The sequence below is a fragment of the Schistocerca gregaria genome, chromosome 5 (assembly GCF_023897955.1).
Source record: "Schistocerca gregaria isolate iqSchGreg1 chromosome 5, iqSchGreg1.2, whole genome shotgun sequence".
Classification (NCBI taxonomy): Eukaryota; Metazoa; Arthropoda; class Insecta; order Orthoptera; family Acrididae; genus Schistocerca; species Schistocerca gregaria.
This window is the reverse complement of record NC_064924.1, coordinates 214,263,408-214,279,521: the sequence shown is the minus strand read 5'-3', so window position 1 is coordinate 214,279,521 and position 16,114 is coordinate 214,263,408. Positions and strand designations below refer to the sequence as shown.

The following is a 16,114-nucleotide window of genomic DNA, read 5'->3' as shown; positions in this document are numbered from 1 at the left end:
AATAACTCATGTGCTTCAGGCAGACAGCCATCCAGTTTACTTTTTATTCAGCGTTCAACTCTCGGTGTATCCACTGGCTGCAGACCTTACAGTGCCTAACTCCTGCCAGATGATGTGTTGCACGCTACCGAAGCAAACGACGTGATCCCTTGCTAATGCACAAATGGCTGTGCGCCAGGTCCACCCCAAACGCATCATCAACTGCCCCCTCATTGTTGTCTGTAATGGATGAGGCTGGCCTCAGAGGTCGCAGTGTCCTGTGTCGAACTGCGACCAGCACCGAACTTGGTATACCATTCCACAACGGTGCTTTTCGATACACATACTGCCCCTTATAGACTCTTCATTCTCTGATGAATGTCTATCAATATTTTTCCTTCGGCATTCAAGAAAATAATAACCGCACATTGGACCTGTTTGGACGCATTTGGCAATAACATCCCCATAGTTCACGTTTCCACATTTATCACACGTATGTCGAAAGACACGAATGCCACACTAGCCCTCGCCTACATATCGGTGTTTATACACATCCATCGGTGTCGTGATGCAATACATATACACTGCAGATATTGCCCCTTATATATACCAGTCGCTTGTATGGAATTAGCAAAGTATGGCGGTTCGATGTGGAGATGCGAGACGATGGTGGAAAGGAGCTTTCGTGTTAGGTCGTACCATTCCCACATAATGAATGAAGTCGCCCGATTTGTTGATGTACCAACACGGACTGTCCAACTTGTCTGCACGGAGTGATGTACCATTCGTAACAGCACAATGCGGTATAAGTGCAGTCGTCATAAAAAGACAATAACCAACAGGAACTGCAGACGAGCGTCACGCCTTGTCTGAACCACTTTTTGAGCAAACATTGTGAAGTGACGTGTAATGGACATTTAGTCACATACCTCGCAAAAGACAACCACTTTTTGAACAAACATTGTGAAGTGACATATAATGGACATTTAGTCAAATACCTCGCAAAAACCTTTGCCCACGGCGGCAGATAAAACTGCACCCCTTCGCTGGCGAAATCAACACAGAAAATTCGGTCATTAGCTGACTGTAGTCTGTACTGTGGTTTGACAAGTCGCGAATTTTTCAAACGATGATAGGCGTCGAATTCACTACGGCCAAATACATTTAAACAGCAGTGCGTGGAGGCTGTAGTTCACGCTGGAGATGGTTTTGTAAAGCTTTGCGAGTGTTTTTCATACCATGGTTGGGTATGGCGTAGTAACTGCTTCAGTGGTTCATGGGCGTCGAATCGCATAATATTGTGAAAACTGCACAGTATTTCAACGAGACAGCTGCTCTAGCTGCAGTGGCTCATCATTATACGCGCTGGCTTGCTAGAAAAGCGCAGTTACCAAGGGATGGGGCTATAACATCATCGTAAACAAAGCATAGAGGACGATGACGTGCAGTGCCCCCCTGCTGTCGTCGTCCTTTGTGATTCGTTTACGATGATGTTATTGCTACATCCCGCAGTGACTGCGCTCTTCTAGCGAGCCAGCGCATTTATTGAGGACGAGCCACTGCAGCAATACGTCACCAAGCACCTGTAGATGACGAGCATCTGTCTCGTTGAAAAACTGTGCAGTTTTCACAACATTATCCGGCGCATCGTTCGTTAACCACTGAAGCATGAAGCAGAATGTTTATTGAACATTCTCGATGAAAAAGTGTTGCCCCTAAATCTTCACAATGAATTTGTTGTGCACACTACCGTCTTCCAATATGATAAAAAGCGTGGTGGAGGCCAGCAAGCATATGTTCCTGGTTGAGCAAACCCTCAGGCGTCCTAGTGCACATCAACTGGCCTGTTAAATCAATCGATCTTACAAATAACTTCCGGGAATTCAGCCAGGTAACACTTTCAGCGACCGCCGATATTTCGGCGGAACACCCTGCCATTTTCATGGCGAACTGCAACGGACAGGCGGCGTACATGCAAACCTCGGTTCTCGGACTGAAGCAGGAAAGATAACACACACATTGAACACTAGTGCCACCAAAGATGACCAAAGTCAGAGCTGTCGATAGTGAGACTATGAATCCGCAGGTGAGATAGCATTGACTCTGTTCCTCAGTCTTTTGACAAGGGAGAGAGCCGGATTCCAAACAGAGTTCAAACAATAACCTCCATCCCTGTTAACGAGGTTGCTCGCTAATTTAATCTCAACTGCCTCCCTAATAACACTGTCCCAATAGCTGGACGTGCATGCCAATATCTCGGTGTTGTTATATGACATGGGGTGACAAGTATCCAAGCAATGTTCCGCAATAGCAGATCTACTTGGCTGCTGTAATTGTGTGTGCCGTTTATTCTCAGTACATCGGTCCTCCACGGACCTGATAGTTTGACCAATATATGCCATGCCGCAGCTACAAGGAATACGATAAACACCTCACCTGCGAATTCATAGCCTCACTATCGATGGCTCTGACTTTGGTTATCTTTGGTGGCACCAGTGTTCAGTGTGTGTGTTTGTTATCTTTCGTGCTTCAGTCCGAGAACCGAGGTTTGCATGTACGCAGCCTGTCCGTTGCAGTTCGCCATGAAAATGGCAGGGTGCTCCGCCGAAATATCGGCGGTCGCTGAAAGTGTTACCTGGCTGAATTCCCGGAAGTTATTTGAAAGTTGTATACGCCAGGAGCAACTCAAGTTTCGATCGATCTTACTCCCACTGACGATGTCTAGGATTGGAACAGCGAATGAAACGAAACAATGAACATCCCCATAGTTTGGTGGCACTACATGATGTAATCATAAAAATTATGGCATACTGGAGGAACCATAAGAGCATTATCGAGGCTGTGGGTAGTAGCGTGATGTCTCATGGGGTGACTAATTTTTTTGTACGGTGTTCCTATAGCTCTGTGCAGTCCCATGTGTTTTGTTCTGGCTGTGCATGCTGTGACGCGCTAGTGTGGAGGCGGGCGTCCCAAGCGGCTGGTGTGCTGTTACAGAGGGCGCTAGCTGCAGCAGCGTGCGCTGCGGGGACCGGCAGACGTGCCTCACCGAGCCGGACACGGGCGCCCCCCGCTGTGTGACGTGCAGCTACCGCTGCCCCCGGGCGCGCTCCCGCCCCCGCCCCCGAGGTTCCGGCCGGGCAGGCGCGGGAGCGGCGGGGGCGGCGGCGGCGGCGGGCGCGGGAGGCGGCCACCGCAGGGCTCACGGACACGCCGACGCCGCGCCCTTCGGCCCCATCTGTGGCACCAACAACCACACGTACGAGACCTGGTGCCACATGCTCAAGGACGCCTGCGCCACGGGCTTCGTCATTGAGACCCAGTTCGCAGGGCACTGCAAGGCAGCCAGCGGAGGTGAGCCCCGCCAGCCGTGCCCTAGCACTATCCAATGTGATGCTTCTGCCACTGCGTGAGCCAACGACTTCACAATCGTACGCGAAAAACATTAAGTTACAGATGTTCTGAGGTATTCATTCATTTCCTTTTCTGGCTTTCTAAAATATTAAAGCGAAGCAGGAAATATTAGCTTGGTGCATAAATCCGAAGCGTTTATGGTTTGCATGTTGATATTCCGGATGCTGTGGGTTTAGTTCATTGTTACTGTCTGTTACTGTACTGTTACTGTAGTGTACATATTGTCGTTTTGTCATTTAGAGGTAGTGAGTGGAGCTGTTGACGCTGGAACATAGAGTGCCAAGCGGAGAAATCGGAACATTTCAGCCATATTCTTCAAAAAAATGGTTCAAATGGCTCTGAGCACTATAGGACTTAACTTCTGAGGTCATCAGTCCCCTAGAACTTAGAACTACTTAAACCTAACTAACCTAAGGACACCACACACATCCGTGCCCAAGGCAAGATTCGAACCTGCGACCGTAGCGGTCGCGCTGTTTCAGACTGTAGCGCCTAGAACCAGTCGGCTACTCGACATATTCTTCTTTTTGAGTTCAACAGAGGGGTGACAGCTGCAGAGGGAGCCTGAAACATGTGGGCCATGTATGGGACTAATACCATTGGACAGAGCATGACAAAGGACGATCGTTTTCAGATTAGTATCTGGTATAGGGGTAGCGTCTTTGATTCGTAAACAAAACTACTTCGGTCCCGGGTTCGAACCCCGCCACTGCCTAAATTTTGATAAATAATCGGCATTGGCGGCCGAAGACTTCCGGCATAAGAAGTTAGCCTCATTCTGCCAACGGCCTTGTCAAAGAGGGCGGAGGAGCGGATAGAGGTTCAGGGCACTCTCTTGTCCTAGGGGTGGGAAATTGCCCCTAAAAGCGGAAGAATCAGCAATGATCAACGACATGAGGATGCAGAAGGCAATGGAAACCACTGCATTAAAGACACGTAACGTGTATCCACAGGAAATGTGGCCTGTAGTTGAAGAAGTGCCATGATGATCTCTCCATTGGCAAAAGATTCCGGAATAGTCTCCCATTCGGATCTCCGGGAGGGGACTGCCAAGGGGGAGGTTACCATGAGAAAAAGATTGAATAATCAACGAAAGGATAATTTTCTACGAGTCGGGGCGTGGAATCTCAGAAGCTTGAACGTGGTAGGGAAACTAGAAAATCTTAAAAGGGAAATGGAAAGGCTCAATCTAGATATAGTAGGGATCAGTGAAGTGAAGTGGAAGGAAGACAAGGATTTCTGGTCAGATGATTATCGGGTAATATCAACAGCAGCAGAAAATGGTATAACAGGTGTAGGATTCGTTATGAATAGGAAGGTAGAGCAGAGGGTGTGTTACTGTGAACAGTTCAGTGACCGGGTTGTTCTAATCAGAATCGACAGCAGACCAACACCGACAACGATAGTTCAGGTATACATGCCGACGTCGCAAGCTGAAGATGAACTGATAGAGAAAGTGTATGAGGATATTGAAAGGGTAATGCAGTATGTAAAGGGGGACGAAAATCTAATAGTCATGGGCGACTGGAATGCAGTTGTAGGGGAAGGAGTAGACGAAAAGGTTACAGGAGAATATGGGCTTGGGACAAGGAATGAAAGAGGAGAAATACTAATTGAGTTCTGTAACAAGTTTCAGCTAGTAATAGCGAATACCCTGTTCAAGAATCACAAGAGGAGGAGGTATACTTGGAAAAGGCCGGGAGATACGGGAAGATTACAATTAGATTACATCATGGTCAGACAGAGATTCCGAAATCAGATACTGGATTGTAAGGCGTGCCCAGGAGCAGATATAGACAGATCACAATATAGTAGTGATGAAGAGTAGGCTGAAGTTTAAGACATTAGTCAGGAAGAATCAATACGCTAATAAGTGGGATACGGAAGTTCTAAGGAATGACGAGATACATTTGAAGTTCTCTAACGCTATAGATACAGCAATAAGGAATAGTGCAGTAGGCAACACAGTTGAAGAGGAATGGACGTCTCTAAAAAGGGCCATCACAGAAGTTGGGAAGGAAAACATAGGTATAAAGAAGGTAGCTGCGAAGAAACCATGGGTAACAGAAGAAATACTTCAGTTGATTGATGAAAGGAGGAAGTACAAACATGTTCCGGGAAAATCAGGAATACAGAAATACAAGTCGCTGAGGAATGAAATAAATAAGAAGTGCAGGGAAGCTAAGACGAAATGGCTACAGGAAAAATGTGAAGACATCGAAAAAGATATGATTGTCGGAAGAACAGACTCAGCATACAGGAAAGTCAAAACAACCTTTGGTGACATTAAAAGCAACGATGGTAACATTAAGAGTGCAACGGGAATTCCACTGTTAAATGCAGAGGGGAGAGCAGATAGGTGGAAAGAATACATTTAAAGCCTCTATGGGGGTGAAGATTTGTCTGATGTGATGAAGAAGAAACAGGAGTCGATTTAGAAGAGATAGGGGATCCAGTATTAGAATCGGAATTTAAAAGAGCTTTGGAGGACTTACGGTCAAATAACGCAGAAGGGATAGATAACATTCCGTCAGAATTTCTAAAATCATTAGGGGAAGTAGCAACAAAATGACTATTCACGTTGGTGTGTAGAATATATGAGTCTGGCGATATACCATCTGACTTTCGGAAAAGCATCATCCACACAATTCCGAAGATGACAAGAGCTGACAAGTGCGAGAATTATCGCACAATCAGCTTAACAGCTCATGCATCGAAGCTGCTTGCAAGACTAATAGACAGAAGAATGGAAAAGAAAATTGAGAATGCTTTAGGTGACGATCAGTTTGGCTTTAGGAAAAGTGAAGGCACGAGAGAGGCAATTCTGACGTTACGGCTAATAATGGAAGCAAGGCTAAAGAAAAATCAAGACACGTTCATAGGATTTGTCGACCTGGAAAAAGCGTTCGACAATATAAAATGGTGCAAGCTGTTCGAGATTCTGAAAAAAGTAGGGGTAAGCTCTAGGGAGAGACGGGTCATATACAATATGTACAACAGCCAAGAGGGAATAATAAGAGTGGACGATCAAGAGCGAAGTGCTCGTATTAAGAAGGGTGTAAGACAAGGCCGTAGCCTTTCGCCCCTGCTCTTCAATCTGTACATCGAAGAAGCAATGATGGAAATAAAAGAAAGGTTCAGGAGTGGAATTATAATACAAGGTGAAAGGATATCAATGATACGATTCGCTGATGACATTTCTATCCTGAGTGAAAGTGAAGAAGAATTAAATGATCTGCTGAACGGAATGAACAGTCTAATGAGTACACAGTATGGTTTGAGAGTAAATCGGAGAAAGACGAAGGTAATGAGAAGTAGTAGAAATGAGAACAGCAAGAAACTTAACATCAGGATTGATGGTCACGAAGTCAATGATGTTAAGGAATTCTGCTACCTAGGCGGTAAAATAACCAATGACGGACGGAGCAAGGAGGACATCAAAAGCAGACTTGCTATGGCAAAAAAGGCATTTCTGGCCAAGAGAAGTCTACTAATATCAAATACCGGCCTTAATTTGAGGAAGAAATTTCTGAGGATGTACATCTGGAGTACAGCATTGTATGGTAGTGAAACATGGACTCTGAGAAAACCGGAACAGAGGAGAATCGAAGCATTTGAGATGTGGTGCTACAGACGAATGTTGAAAATTAGGTGGACTGATAAGGTAAGGAATGAGGAGGTTCTACGCAGAATCGGAGAGGAAAGGAATATGTGGAAAACACTGATAATGAGAAGGGACAGGATGATAGGACATCTGCTAAGACATGAGGGAATGACTTCCATGGTACTAGAGGGAGCTGTAGAGGGCAAAAACTGTAGAGGAAGACAGAGATTGGAATACGTCAAGCAAATAATTGAGGACGTAGGTTGCAAGTGCTACTCTGAGATGAAGAGGTTAGCACAGGAAAGGAATTCGTGGCGCGCCGCATCAAACCAGTCAGTAGACTGATCACAAAAAAAAAAAGACTCTCCTCAGTCAGGAAGACTTTTGGGATTTTATGAAGATCATTTAAACGCATTGATCCAAGTCATTGTAACTGGAGAACTGGCAAATGTGATAAACTGTGATCATTCCACCATTTGTATGCAATGAGGGAGGTTTAGAAATCGGGTGTACGAGTACCACATGCTCTATGCCAAATCACAAAAATCTGCGGATGCCTAAATGTGCATCTCCGCTTGCTCATTATCGACTGGTTCGTGAACAACACTAACCATTCATACCCTTTATCGTTCTTGGTGACGAGAAATGATGTCTTTGTGCTAACGTAAGCAAAAGAAAGAAATGGTTGACTCCAAACAAATCAGTTTCACTTACAAAGACCTTCATCCAAAAAAGATAATGTTGCGAATTTGGCGGAACAGCGACGGTATGGTGTATTCCGAATTGCTTTCCCACGGTTTAACCATCACTGCTGACATTTATTGTCAACAGGCCTTGTAGACACAGTCCAAGAACAACGACAAGGAAGATTGTATGAAGCACTGCTATTCCTCGATAATGCCCTCCCACATTTTGCTAGAAAGACAAAAAAACGCTATACAGGAGTTAAATTGGGAAGTCATTTCACACCCACCTTATTCACCTGATCTTGCACCCTCAGATTTTCAACTTTTCCGCTCTATGTCGAACAACACTCAAAGAACTTCCTTTCTGGGTGAAAATGCGCTTCGAACATGGCTCAACAAGTTCTTCACCTCAAAACGACATGATTTCTTCAGACGCGGAATCTAAATTTACGCCAGGATTGACAGACTGTTGTAAACAGTGAAGAAAGAAATATTATTGATGACCAAAGTCCCTGTTATGTGTAGCTATTGTGTTTTTTAAACTTATCGAAAAACACTACGAAGTTATGCACCAGCCCAATAAAAATAAACGAAAGAAACATTCGACAACTTTAAGTCCAAACATCGTGTGTGTGTTCGTGGGGAAGCATGACGTGTACTCACACGAAACAATGTGGAAGGTGGAGAGTTGGATAACATGGCCAACATGTATCAATTTGAGGTAAGGGGCCGAGTTGAAATTTATATGCGAAATCTTTTTTAACTTCTGACATTGGAGTACATGTACTAGTACTGTTGGTAGGCAATACCAACAAGCGCTAAGGCATAGAGCTTTGGAAAATGACTCAACTAATCCAATGCAGATGGCGTATTGTGTAGTGACATGTGCAGTCCTGGTGTACAATGTCTGTACTGTAGTAGACTGCAGGTTATGTAGGGTAGTGAAGTACTAATGTCGATCAGCCCTAACCAAATGGAGTTGTACCTGGTAATGGAACTTGCAGGCAAGCTTATGGAAACATCAGAGAAGTGGAAAGGTTCTGCAGTATTAAATATCTGTGTAGAAAACATCTGGCTCATACCATGTTTCTAAAACTGTTCTAATGATTAAGTGAGCAGGGCAGTTAGTACCTCAATACAACAACAGAGGGAGACAATGAACTACATAGATTCTCGACTTAGGAGATGCAGTGCTTGCTCTAGTGGATGAGGCATCTGCAGTCAGTAATTGATCACATGTAGGTGAAATGAATGTTTCATGGAGTACTGTGTGGTGACCATTAAAGAAGACACAGCTACATCCCTACCATCCATAGAAAGTGCATGCTTTAACTCCTGCTGACTTTGGACCTCATGTTGTGTTCAGTAAATAGTTTTTGCAACGCCTTACGATCATTCCCCACTTTCCTGCATAGGTACTATTCACGGATGAAGCCTGTATCGCCAGAGACTAAATGCTAAATAGTCGCAGCAATGATGTTTTGAGCGATGAGAATCCCCGCACTACAATTGTGAAGAGCTACCAACACAGATTATCTATCAATGTAGCGAAAGGAATAGGCAGTAAGTACATAGTAGGCCCTTTTCTTCTTCCTCACCACTTGAATGCTCCAGTGTGTACAATGTTTATCAGAGGTATGATACCTTGGTTCTGGGAACATAGTCTGTTATCCATCAATAGATCGGTTCCAACATGATACACACCTCATTTTGGACTGAGGATTCAAGAAAATGTGGACCAGACAATCTGTGAAAAGTGGATAGACAGAGGAAGTCCTGTTTTGTGGCCACCATATTCACCTGATCTCACCCAACCTAATTTCTACTTGTGGGGCTTGTGGAAAGCCTATTGAGACTGAAGAGCATCTCCTGGCAAGAGTTCTCACTCTCTGTGACATTGTTCAAATGACATTGGGGATATTAGAATTGGTATGACAGAATTTTGTGTTATGATGCGAAGACTGCATTGATGCCGGGGGACCCGATTTTGAACAACTGTTGTAAATGCAGCAGCTTGTGAAACATGTGCAGGTAAATGAAACTTATTATTACTGAACCATAGGCTTAGGTTTTTTCAGTTTCTACGAACAGTTGTCTGGAAAGGACAAACATGGCTCAGAGACATTGTGAATAACAACACAAAAGACTCAGTAACCATTCAAATTATATTTTATGATAATTTAAATGGTTATTGAGTATTGACCTTTTTTTTATTGTTTTTAGTCTCTCTCTCTCTCTCTCTCTCTCTCTCTCTCTCTCTCTCTCTCTCTCTCTCACACACACACACACACACACACACACACACCCTCTCCCTCCCTCCCTGACATCAACTTAAATTCACCATTACTAATCCATCAACCGGAGAAATGATCAAAGTGCACTGTAGAGTATTCAGTGGAAACTCTGCACACCATGATCAGGGTTCCAAAGTTAAGGCCCATGGTTTGAGCACTGTGTGAGGCTAAGGTGAAACTTGTGTAGGTTTTTACTTATACCTTTTGACTCAAATGATTTTGGATAGGGTCATTTACCTCAAATTGATACATTTATTCTTCTCCACCATGATGAAAGTGTGTAACATCGTCACGGACTCACACTGTACCTGTTGTAAAACAATCTAATAGCTGAAGTACAAAGTACACCAATGAAGAAAAGGTAACAATGCTACTCATCTATGGAGAACATAAGGTAGCAGAACAGTAACTGCAATAATGTTTTTTTATTTACAATATTGGTACATGTTGTACTCTACTTTTATGTGATGTGTTGTGTATTGTAAAGTCAATCACTGATTAAAAGCTGCATCATCATTATTGCCTTTACTGTAGACAAGATATTGTTTAAAAAGTTACTACAGTACTATGCTACATCTACCCATATTATAAACAAGAAAACATAACTGCAATTGCTGTTCTGCTAACACACTTTCTCCATAGATGAGTAGTGCTTCTATTTTTTCTTTGGTGTACATTCAACTCACACAAACCACCAATTGAAGATTGTTGACTAAATGGCTGGTGTGCATTTTCCTTATGATTCCATTTGTTTACTGTTAACTTCGGCAAGAGGACAAGTTGTTTTCCTAGGTACATCAACTGTGTGCTAGTACAGGAGTCTCAAACTCAGGATTGTGCTTTGTTTTTAAGAATGGTATGTTTAGATGAATTGTTCACTGTAATATGTATTTGAATTGGTCTTGAGAAGAGGAAATGGATGACAAAATAAAAAATACTAGGCTGCTTTTTAAAAAAGACTTATTGCTGTTCATATCACACAAAGTTACAAGCAAGGCCTTTGGAGAGGGGAACAGCTGTACGAATATCAAGTCTTAAGCAAAGAAGGGAAAGCTGAAAGGTGGAAGGTGTTCTATAGGAGCGAGGTGAACTTGAATGGAGTAGTATAGAAATGGAATTGGGCACAGATGAAGATGAGATATGATATTGGCAGAAGAACTTGACACATCACTGAAAGACGTCAGCTGAAACAAGGCCCTGGGAGTAGACAATATCCTGTTAGATCTACTGAGCCTTAAGAGAGCCAACCATGACAAAAACTTTTCCATCTGATGAGCAAGATGTACAAGACAAGCAACATACCCACAGACTTCAACAAGAATGCAATAATTCCACTTACAAAGAAAGCAGGTGTTGAAAGATGTAAATATTACTGAACTATCAGTTTAATAAGACAAGATTGCAAAATACTAACACTAATTCTTTACAGAAGAATTGTGAAACTGGTAGTGCCTGACTTCCGGGAAGATAAGTTTGGATTTCGGAGAAATGTAGAAACACGCAAGGCAATACTGGCTCTACGACTTATCTTAGAAGATAGATTAAGGAAAGGCAAACCTATATGTATAGCATTTATAGACTTAGAGAAAGCTTTTCACAATGTTGTCTGGAACACTCTCTTTGAAATTCTGGCAGCAGCAGGGATAAAATAGAGGGAATGAAAGGCTCTTTACATCTTGTACAGAAACCTAAGGAACATGCATGGGAAGCAGTGGCTGAGAAGGGAGTGAAACAGAGTTGCAGTACATCCCTATGTTTTTCAAACTGTACAATGAGCAAGCAGTGAATGACCCCAAAGAAGAATTTGGAGTAGGAAATAACGTACAGGGAGAAGACATAAAGGTTTCCTCTCTGTTCTGTTAACATCAAATGTAGATTTAAGTGTTAGCAATGCTTTTTTGGAAGTATTTATATGGATTGAAGCCACATGGGTAGCAAAACAGAAACAATAAGCAGTTTAGGTAGGAAGAGAATAGAAACTTTTGAAAAGTAATATTACAGAAGACTGCTGAAGATTAGAAGGGTAGATCACATAACCAATGAGGAGGTACTGAACAGAATTGGGGAGAAAAGAAATTTGTGCCACAACTTGGCTAGAGGAAGGGATCAGTTGATAGGACACATTCTGAGACATCAAGAGATCACAAATTTAGTATTGAGAGAAGAGAGGGAGACAAGCATGAATACAGTGAGTAGATTCAAACGGATGCAAGTTGTAGTAGTTAAAGATGAAGTGGCTTGCACAGTATAGAGTAGTATGGAAAGCTGCACCAAACCCAGTCTTTGGACTGAAGACCACAACAACAACAACACATTTATGAGGATCTGCTATTGTTATTAAAAATAAAAAAAAGAGAAAAGAAAAAAAAATAGACTTGACAATTTCCATTTTCACCACACCTGCAGCACTCACCACAGAGAGAATTTAAACTTCTGATGTAGTGTTTAAAACTCTATGCCCAACCACCAGAATATTATAAGGAGTTAAAAATTTTAATTTAAGTAAAAGCAGTAATATATTTAACATGTAGCTTGGATCTTCTTGTCAATATTGTCACATCAAATGAAATGATTTGAAAATTGTATTTAACGAGATGAATAAATCACATTTCACATTGTGATAATGCCCTACCCTTCTGAACCTGTAGCTGCACCTGACCCTGCCTCATTTCCTCCTCAATTATTATGTCCGTATGGGGTCCTTTGGTTCTTATGACTACAGACTGGTTTCTGCACATGTAGTAGATAATCTTTTGCTCCCTGTATTTTATCCTTGCTACATTCAGGATTTAAAATGGTGTATTCCAATCAACATTGTCAAAAGCTCCCTCTATATCTACAAATGCTATAAACATAGGTTTTCCTTTTTCCAACCTATCTTCTGAGATAAGCTGCAGAGTCAGTATTGCCTCGCATGTTTATTGATTTCTCCAGAATGTTTTAACCACAAAGGCACAAAACACTGAGGATCATCCAGAACCAGAATGATTACGTAAGATGAAAGAACTAGATGAAACCATGCTTGCTTTAATTTTAAGAAGCAGATTAATAGTGGGAACGTTTGGGTGCTGTGTGGTTATGAATGTGCTCAATACTTGCAGTCTTAAAGTAAGCAGGACTTGATTCCTTTTAGAAGACAGTTTTTGCCATCTCCTCCTCCAGTCAAATGCTCACACAGAAGAATGTGGTTCCAACCAAAAAATAACTACGAACACCTTCTTAACAGTGATGTCAGCATAGAAAATCCTTTGACATCAGAAGAAGTATACGGTTATCTAAAGATCACATTGACAACAAGTGGACACACAGCATAAAAAAGGCTGAGCTCCTATGAAAATTTCAGTTGAGAATACCAAAAGCATGAAGTCATTTACTTCTAAGGATCAACAAGTGAAAAAGAACAATCACTTAGATTGCAATCGGCTTCTCTCTCATTCTAGTACTAGCAATGAAGAAAACCAGGCTACCAAAAATAAAATAAACTCCAAAGAAAAGAAGGAAGCCACATCCTACCATATGGAAGCACAGAAAAGCACAAGCCCTTTGTAACTTCTTTAAAATATATAGCATTTAGGAGTACTAAGCTACCATGTCAAAACCGTTCTTAAACTTGTACCTCAAAGTTCATTGAAGATGACAGGAGAGTGATTTTTTCAAACTACTAGAAGATAGGGGATTTGTCTAAGCAATGGGAATATATCGTACATCATACCACTGAAATAAAGCTACAATATAGATATTCCAAGAAGGATATAAAGCATGTGTTCCATTCTGTAAAGGATGGACAATGGTTGACAGTCTATTATTATTTGTTGTCTACTTTGGATATTATCAGATGAACAGTGTCAAGTAGATCTGAATGAATTAAAGGTGAAGTTGTACTAGAGGATCTTTGGGGCAAACAAGGTTATCATGCCTTAGTTGGTAACAACATTACAAATAACATGCATACACACATTAAATCAATCCCTTGCACTGAGAGTCATTACCTACCAGCATCCACAAGATTATAGAAGGAGGAAGAACTATTGTGAGTTTATACAGAGACTGCATAGAAGATCACAAAAAGAATGGCAAGACTAATGGTACTCTCTTTATGTCTTCAAAAATATTCAGCTCTGAATTGAGATTCTTTTTTTATGTGGTTTCCTATACCTATGAAGGACACCTCAATTTTTATGGAGAAGGTAAACTGTCTACTTACAATCTGACAATATTTGACTACAAAACGAAACAAGGAAGACAATTGCTGCCATCAACAACAACAAAAAATAGATATACAATTGTCATATACATGTACATCTTTCACAAATTCCAGAAAACTAAGTAAATTACCCATAAATACTTTACAAAAGGGAATACACAGAATTAAGGTGATAGAACACATCTGATGATTGAAAAAGAGATAAGGAGAGCAAATAAGTGAGGCCTAGTATATATTGCACTTCAATATTTTCAGGTCATTAGAAAGCCACAATTTTATGATGACTTTGAATTGTCATACAACAATTTCATTGATTTCAAAGATATTTTCAATAAACTAGGCACACATATAATGGTGAACACAAACCTTAAATGATTTTCTATTGGAAATGAATTGATTTTTCAAAAAGACCTCTTTAGGTTGCTCTACCAAACATCTTAAAGTGGGAGTTATGAAGCAGAGGAAATATTTGAAGTAAAGTCTGTATCGAAGGAAAAAAGCACATCATATCGGGAAAGGGTGAGGAAAGGTAGAAGATATCCACATCACGAAAAACATAAATGCTATTCACCAGAAAAAAGGAAACAAATCATTAATGACTGGAAACTAATGGAGGCCTATAAAACACCATTGGTAATCTCCAAGAATAAAAGGAAAGACTTGATGCCTCTAGTCAATGCAAAATATGTCCCAACTTTTTATTTTAACTTTTAAATTCTCCTCTTAATGTCAACAAAGACCAGTATTTCTCACTAATTGTATTAGGAAGCTCCATTAAATGTTAGCAAAAGAACTGTGATTTTGAACAGTGGAAAGTCTAGGTCAGAATATCAACAATTATGGGAAGAATAAATTGCTACTCACTGTAAATATGACATGTTGAATTGTATTTTATTTATTTTTTATTTATACATCAAGTTCTGTAGGACCAAATTGAGGAGCAAATCTCCTGGGTCATGGAGCGTTTCAGTACATGAAATTGCAACTTAAAAGTAATAACAGATAAAAAATAAATGTTTATGAACCTGAAAAATGTCAGTCCATAAGTTTAAGTAAATACAATCAACAATACAGTAAGAATCAGCTTAATTTTTCAAGGAACTCCTCGACAGAATAGAAGGAGTTACCCATGATGAAATTCTTCAGTTTCAATTTGAAAGTGCGTGGATTACTGCTAAGATTTTTTAATTCGATTGGTAGCTTATTGAAAATGGATGCAGCACTATACTGCACAGCTTTTAGCACATTAAGAAAGTCCAATCCAAATGCAGGTTTGATTTCTGCTGAGTATTAACCAAGTGAAAGCTGCTTATTCAGGGGAATAAGCTAATACTTTTAACAAGAAATGATACTAAGGAATATATATATTGAGAGACCAATGTCAAAATACCTAGACTTGTGAATAGGGGTTGACAAGAGGTTTGTGAACTTATACCACTTATTGCCCAAACCGCCTGTTTCTGAGCCAAAAATATCGTTTTAGAATGGGAAGAGTTACCCCAAAATATAATACCATATGACATAAGCGAATGAAAATAAGCAAAGAAGACTAATTTTCATGTCGAATGATAACTCACTTCTGATATCGTTCAAATAGTTAAAATGGCTGTATTAAGTCTTTGAACAAGATCCTGAATGTGGGCTTTCCACGACAGCTTACTATCTATCTGAACACCTAGAAATTTGAACTGTTCAGTTTCACTAATCATATGCCCATTATGTGAAATTAAAATGTCAGGTTTTGTTGAATTGTGTGTTAGAAACTGTAAAAACTGAGTCTTACTGTGATATATCATTAGTTTATTTTCTACAAGCCATGAACTTAGGTCATGTACTGCACTATTTGAAACTGAGCCAATGTTGCACACAACATCCTTTACTACCAAACAAGTGTCATCAGCAATAAGAAATATTTTAGAGTTACCCGTAATACTAG

At 41.0% G+C, this 16,114-nt stretch overlaps 1 protein-coding gene across 2 annotated transcripts in view; it reads left to right on the top strand.

Annotated features, from left to right (window-relative positions):
• Positions 1-16,114, top strand: part of LOC126272576 (follistatin) — a 749,028-nt gene that overhangs the window by 720,648 nt on the left and 12,266 nt on the right. For both annotated transcript variants that reach the window (XM_049975500.1, XM_049975499.1), the window contains one exon: positions 2,974-3,330. In XM_049975500.1, the coding sequence (XP_049831457.1) occupies positions 2,974-3,330 (357 nt within the window). The remainder of the gene's footprint in view (positions 1-2,973; positions 3,331-16,114) is intronic.